We start from the raw sequence: 7,785 nt of genomic DNA, 5'->3' as shown, positions 1-7,785 counted from the left end.
CAGGAAGTGGTCCCAAGTACAACTTCGGCTCCTCGGTTCTCTATCTATATGACCTTGACCAGTCTATTCATCTTTTCAAGATACTGCTTCCTTATCTCTCACATGTGATCTTCACTTTTGGTGTCCATGCTAGAAGTCTTCATCCTGGATTATGTTAGACCAGAGGAGGTGAGGAGTTATAGCTGAGATCTGAAAACATGGAAGACAAGGACAAGCAAGAGAAGAAAGTTAAAGACAGAAAGTCCTTGCCCTGGCTCTCCTTCCAGATCGCTGTCCCAACAGCTGCACTTGAGCCTCTTCCTCTAGAAGGCCTTACTCTAGAAGCAAAGGATCTGAGCCCCTTCCTGATGTCCCTTCCTTCCTTCTCCCATTTCCTCATAGATCACAGTCCTGCAGATAATGGCTATGGAAAATGGCTCTTCAGTGACGGAGTTCATTCTGGTAGGACTAACAGATCAGTCTCAACTCCAATTACCCCTTTTCTTTCTCTTCTTCCTGAACTATGTTGTCACTGTGGTAGGGAATCTGGGCTTAATTACTCTAATTTGCCTGAATTCTCACTTGCATACTCCCATGTACTTTTTCATCTTCAACTTATCCTTCATAGATCTCTGCCACTCCTTGGTCATTACTCCTAAAATGCTGATGAACTTTGTATCAGAGCAGAATATCATCTCCTTTACAGAATGCATGACTCAGCTGTTTTTTTTCTGTTTCTTTGTCCATTCTGAGTGCTATGTGTTGACAGCCATGGCCTATGATCGCTATGTGGCCATCTGTAAACCCTTGCTGTACACAGTTACCATGTCTCCTCAGGTCTGTTCTCTGCTGATGTTTGGTTCTTATGTGATGGGGTTTGCTGGTGCCATGATCCACACAGGAGACATGGTCAGATTGTCCTTTTGTGATTTGAACACCATCAACCATTACATGTGTGACATCTTCCCCCTCCTCCAGCTCTCCTGCAGCAACACCTTTGCCAGTGAGCTGGTAGATTCCATTGTTGTAAGCACAGTGGTCATAATATCCAGCTTCATTATTTTCATTTCGTATGCTCTAATCCTGTCCAGTGTCCTCCATGTCTCATCAGCTCAGGGTTGGTCCAAAGCCTTCAGCACCTGTGGCTCCCACATAGTGACTGTTGGTGTGTTCTATGGATCTGGGTTGTTCACACATCTCAAGACCTCGCCTGCTGGTTCTGTGGGCCAGGGGAAGTTCTTCTCAGTATTTTACACCAATATAGTACCCATGTTGAACCCTCTCATCTATAGTCTAAGGAACAAAGATGTCAAATGTGCTCTGAAAAAAACGCTGAAGGGAATTGCAAATTAAACAGAACTAATGTTACTGGGTTGTTGGGGTGTGTGTATGGTGTGTGTGTGTGTGTGTGTGTGTGTGTGTGTGCGCGTGTGCGTTTGCCCCCATAATTTTCTTCAGAACAAGGTTTTTCCTTTAAACACTTATTTCTCTGTCAGCATGTCAATTAAGCATGCAAACATTGTTAAATCTCATAGTTGTTCTCAGCCCCATACTGAACTGAGCTTTATTCTTAACAGTATGCTCCAGAGATTCAGCCCAATTCCTACTTCTTTTTTTTATTTAAATTCAATTAGCTAACATTTAGTGCATCATTAGTTTTTGATATAGTGTTCAGTGATTCATTAATTGCATAGAACACCCAGTGTTCATCACATCATGTGCCCTTCTTAATCCCCATCACTCAGCTACCCCATCCCCCTACCCACTTCCCTTTCTGCAACACTCAGTTTGTTTCCTGTAGTCAAGAGTCTCTCATGGTTTGTCTCCCTTTCTGATTTCTTCCCATTCAGTTTTCCCTCCCTTCCCCTATGATCCTCTGTACTACTCCTTATATTCCACATATGAGTTAAACCATAGGATAATTGTCCTTCTCTGACTGGCATATTTCACTTAGCATAATACCCTCCAGTTCCATCATGTCGGTGTAAATGGTAGGTATTCATCTTTTCTGATGGCTGAGATATTCCATTGTATATATGACCCACATCTTCTTTATCCATTCATCTGTTGAAGGACATCTTGGCTTCTTCCACAGTTTGGCTATTGTGGACATTGCTGCTATGAACTTTGGGGTACATTTGGCCCTTCTTTTCACTACATCTATATCTTTGGGGTAAAAACCCAGTAGTGCAATTGTTGGGCCGTAGTGCAGCTCTATTTTTAACTACTTGACAGCCACATGCAGAAGAATGAAACTGAACCATTCTCTTACATCATACACAATGATAAACTTATAATGGATGAAAGACCTAATGTGAGACAAGAATCCATCAAAATCCAAGAGGAGAATGCAGGCAATAACTTCTTTGACCTCGGCCGCAGCAACTTCTTGCAAGACACTTTTCTAAAGGCAAGGGAAATGAAAGAAAAATTGACCTATCGGGACTTCATCAAGATAAAAATTTCTGCACAGCAAAGGAAACAGTCAACAAAACTAAAAGGCAACCCACGGAGTGGGAGAAGATATTTGCAAATGACACGTTAGATAAAGGGCTAGTATCCAAGATCTATACAGAACTTATCAAACTCAATTCCCAATTCCTACTTCTTTTTAGACCAGCTCCCACTTTGCCTCTTTCCATGTACTTTTCATACATAAGCAAACATTATGGTGGAATGGTGTCTGGTAATGTCACCCTGCTTTGTTTTCCCTAAAAACAATTACATATGGCCCCTTCTGTTTTCAGCATTTTTAAAATTTTTACTGTATAAGTTATAAATTTTCCAGAATTTCAGAGTTTTTTTAGTCCTGGCTTCTATACCAGATTTCCTAACCCACAGATGAGATAGAGAAAGATAGATACCTTGGTGAACTTTGGTTTCCAAAAATTTTTTATTCCTGTGGATGGCTGAGAATGAGTGAGACTCACCAACCTGCCAACCTTCAAACTCACCCATGGTGAAAATCACAGACATTTCTTGAAAAACACGGCTAGGTTTCTAGCATTGAGCAAATGGTCTGATATACTAGAAAGAAGATTGCTACTGTCCTGTCTTCTGATTGGCTTTTTTCTCCTGATATTTTCATAATTCTCAAAAAATACTTTGAGATCCTTAATGAATCAAACAAAATTCACAGCTTAGGGAGTGTCCTTGGCCACAAAATAAAAGTGTCAGGTTCAACATGAGGCTTCTCCGCCCAGATATTCCCGTTTGCAAAGGTTGGAAGCCTTTCTTTTTCTATTCAAGGCATGCAAACAAAAATGAACAGACCCTTGTCATGGAGGGTTTCATGCTTTCCATTTGTAACGTAGGCTTTAGAGGAGACAGAATTAACATTTACGGAGTTCTTAACAGGAGTTGTGTCCTTTCAAATGTTAATCATAATGCAAGCCCTAAGGTTCTGCTTTAGAGATGGAAAAACTAAGATACAGAAATTAGTCCCGCAATTAGTTCAAACCAGAGCCCAGATTTTTAACTAATTCATCTAAAAACAAGTCCTGTATTCTTTCCATGTTATCAATTGCCTCTCAGGACAGAATTAAAGGGGTAAAAAGGAAATATAAGAGAAAGGAGATAAACATCTGAAGAATTGTTTTAGAATCTGCCTGAAAGTGAGGGTAGGAATGACACCCTTAGCTGAAAGTCTCTGTAAATAGAAGAATGGCCCATAAAGGTTTTAACACCAGACTGGAGAAAGCTTATGCTTCTAGAAATATTTAATATGAATTTTTATAATTATATGGTGTAATACTGATGAGTCATGACTGAATCTCTGTGAATACTTTTGGGAGTATTTAACATTTGGAAAAAGGAAAAAATGTAATATTTAATAATACAAAATATCAAAAATAGCACTCTACCAAATTTCTTTTGTGTGAATACAGAGCTACAACACTATTTATTTTCCTTAATGATTCTCAGGGGGACCAAAAAAAGGCACTCCCTTACATGCTGTATTAGGGACTGTGGTAAGCTCAACAAAGCCTCACTATCTGTGAGATATTTATGCTTTGTTGAAGGGATCTCAAGTATTAGCTTAAAAATATGGCATATATTGATAACAGCTAAGAACTGAGAGAAATGAACCTAATTAATTTAAATTAATTTAATCTGACTTCTGTTATAAAAGAATTGGATATAAGAGATAGATATAGATATAGATATAGATATAGATATAGATATGTATTACATATGTAGATAAACCTACATATTTCAGACTGTCATAATTTTGTTGAAGTCCCTGTCTAATCAAAATTTTGTTGACATCTCTGTCTAATCAAATAGAATTTGACCACCTAGTCTTTCTTCTTTCTCTTATGCATGGTTAGTCTAGAATCAGGCAAAATAAATACTTATAGAATTAAGTTGGTAAACTTGTTAGATAGAATTTTTCTCTAAGCCAGATTAAAAGTTTCTGTTAATAAAAACTATCATTTTTTCCCCTAGAAAATTAGCTTTCTTTAAATGCATGACTATAACTCTTCAAGACTGAAAAAAGAGTCTGGTTCGATACAATAGAAAGAAATACCATTCTTTCTGTAGTAACACACATATCCTTCAAACTGGCTAATGTTCTAGGTAACCAGCACTCCCCATTTGTAAAAAACCTTGTTTCTCCTGAAGAACTCATATTTCCTTTGAAACAAAAAAGAAACTGTGTAGTTGGGCTACAGTATAAATGAGGGAAAACATGCAATTTTACCTTCAGAAACTAAAATGAAATAGAGTTGGGTTGTACTATTTATTATATATGTGAAATTAAAAACCCATCTCCAAAATGTAACTTATGCCCATGTCAGTGGAAGCTACAAAAACCAAGTAAATAAATTAGCTGTGTATGCAAAGTGGCTGTGGAATTTTTATAACATGAGAATTCATCACGGTAGATAAAATTTTGTCTCAGGGTGGCCGCAGAAACAGAATACAGACATCTCTGCGATTTTGCATAGTCCTCAGGTTTGGCTTGAACTATGGTAAAAACTGATGGCATATCGGTGTCCTCATTAGGACTGGCAGCTGCCTTGCCCTAAATCTTGGGCTCTAGAATGCTAAGTATCAGATACCACACCAGGAAAGCAATGTCATTATTGGTTTTACCAATGAGTACTCTTTCATGTACCATCAACCTCACTTGCTACAAGTTTGGTTTTTTGCCACTAAAGCTATTAGAAGTAAGTTACATACAAATTCTTCTTGTTAAAAACTATGGGGAAGACAGGATCAAGAGGACTTAGTTTACCTGGATTGTCTAGTTTAGGCTATATTCAAATCACATTTTCAGGATATTTGGTGATAATATCATGATACTTTGGTGCCTGGCTAAGTTCAACATAGTATACTTTCACTTACTACGGACTCTGGAACCCACAACATTTCTTTAGGATTGAAAGGAGGACAGAAGAAAATTAATCCACAAGATAGCATTGTCTCTCAGCTCTATACTCCTCCCTCTTCCATGTATCTCCAAGGTTAGAAACCTGCTGCCTTCATATCAGAAACACTCCTCCAGTCTTGATACAGTGATGAATAATTTGTCCCTTGTCTTGGGATCAAGCCCCACATCAAGTCCCTGCTCAGTGGGAAGCCTGCTTCTTCCTCTCCCTCTGCCCCTCCCCACCAACTCATGCCTGCTCTCCCTCTGCCCTCAAATAAGTAAATAAAATCTTAAAAAAAAAAAAAAAAAGGAATGAGCTATAGATACATGCAACAACCTAGATGAATTTCAAGAAAATTATACTGAGTGAAAAGCCAATCTCAAAATGTTATGGATTATATTATTCCATTTATACAATTAATTGAGTTAATTTTATTGATAGCAAATTAGGGGTTTTGAGAATTTAAAGATGGAAATTAAGTTTAAGGAGAGAAGTGGATGTAATTGTAAAAGAACAACATGAGAAGTCTTTGTGCTGAAACTCTTCTGTATCTTGACTATGGGAGGTGAATGCACAAGTCTATACATGTGATGAAATTGTATAGAACTACACACACACACGCACACACACCAGTAAACGTAAAACTGGGAAAATCTGAATAAAACCAATGGATTATGTCACTATCAATATCTTCGTTGTGATATTATACTATAGTCTTAAAACGTTACCATTGGGGAAAACTGGATAAAAGATATATAAGATCTCTCTGCATTGTTTTTATAACTTCATGTGAATCTACAATTAAAATTACAAGTTTCATTTTTTAAAAAGATAAAGAATATAGGCTTTTATCTCTGAAACAGAGAAGTTAAAACATTTCAAGAAATTTTTAAAAATTATATTCTCTTTAAAACTGAAATCTTAAGGGGCGCCTGGGTGGCTCAGTGGGTTAAGTCTCTGTCTTCGGCTCAGGTCATGATCTCAGGTCCCTGGAATTGAGCCCCGTATTGGGCTCTCTGCTCATCATGGAGCCTGCTTCCCCCTCTCTCTCTGCCTGCCTCTTTGCCTACTTGTGATCTCTCTCTCTCTGTCAAATAAATAAAATCTTAAAAAAAAAAAAACCCTGAAATCTTAAGATATTACTCATTTAGGTTGATTTTATTATTATCTTTAATTTGAGGTGAACATTTTCAGTGCTACAATGTTTTACATACTAGAACAGCTTTCTTAAGCTTTGATCTATCTTTAATATATATGGTTAGGGAGCATCCTATGTTCGTTCTGTTCCTATCAGAATGAATTTCCCCCACCAACCAAGCCACCCAACATAACGATGAATGGTGAGATGACCTTGTTTTGTGTCCATATTTATTTGTTGGGATGGATGCTCCACGAGAACTGGGACCATATCTGCAAAGTTCAGTGCTGTATCCCCAATGCCAAATGCAGAGCCCAGTACATCATAGATGCTCATTTAAATGTTGCTTACATTGATATGTGAAAAAGAAAAGAAGCAATGGAAGTGGCCACCATCCAGAGCAGCAGATGTGTGTGGGAAGTGGAAAATGAGGGCTGAAGGAAGTAGAATTCTGTGTCAGGAGCTGGTAGCAGAGCCTCAGAGAATATGTCTGTACTCCCATGGACTGTTCTCTGAGCTCTGGTGAGAGGGGCAACAGACAAATGTGACAGAAACTCGGGGGCCTAAGCAGCTGTTCTTTTCCTCAGAGAAGAACAAAAAGAGCAATATATCATCTGATTAGGGGAGAGGGAGGCGGCAAGAGACTAGTGCGCTGAGATGTCTGGTGCCTGAGCACAGCAAGATCCTTCTAGAGACTCCCAAAAATTCTGGAGGAAATTTCACAAGAGTCAAATTCCTACATTAGTTAGTGGAAGTGCAAGCAGTTGAAAATTATGTATTTTAATGCATTGTTAATAGTTTTTAAATCTTAGAATTAGAGGTCTTCTAGTGCAACTGTCCCTATCCATGGTGAAATAGAATTGAAGACATTTCTTATCATCATTCAGCTTCCTCCCAGATATTTCTAGCTGTGGTCATTTGAAGGAAAAACCATCTCCAGCACTTCAGATTATAGGTCTCAGGGATCTGACAAAAATATCTTCCCAGGACTCTGTTAAATGAGCATCAGTCACCTGGAAAGCCCACAAACTTTTAAAAATGTTACAAATAAGTAAAACAAAAATTGCTTTTAATTCACAAAATATTAAGTTCCTGTGGGGAATAGGATTGTAATGAAAAAGAGCACAACACTCTTCTTATCCTCTAGAAATTAATTAACAACAACAAAAAAAGAAATGAATTAACTTTGAGGAGGGACAAATCTTCCAGCCATGTTGTTTTTGTTTGTTTGTTTTTGTTTTTGTTTTTGCTTTTTTAAAAAAAATTAACATATAATGTATCATTTGCCTC

General features: G+C 37.9%; 1 protein-coding gene across 1 annotated transcript; it reads left to right on the top strand.

Moving 5' to 3' along the window:
- Nucleotides 1-399: 399 nt before the first annotated feature.
- On the top strand, nucleotides 400-1,332 carry LOC308350363 (olfactory receptor 8C8-like; the record flags this gene model as incomplete). Its single annotated transcript, XM_080815545.1, has 1 exon — nucleotides 400-1,332. The coding sequence occupies one exon, from the start codon at nucleotides 400-402 to the stop codon at nucleotides 1,330-1,332; it is 933 nt and encodes a 310-aa protein (XP_080671671.1).
- Between the last annotated feature and the right edge of the window lie 6,453 nt (nucleotides 1,333-7,785).

The sequence above is a fragment of the Martes martes genome (assembly GCF_963455335.1).
Source record: "Martes martes genome assembly, chromosome: 10".
Taxonomy (NCBI): domain Eukaryota; kingdom Metazoa; phylum Chordata; class Mammalia; order Carnivora; family Mustelidae; genus Martes; species Martes martes.
This window is presented reverse-complemented; position numbering and strand designations above follow the sequence as displayed.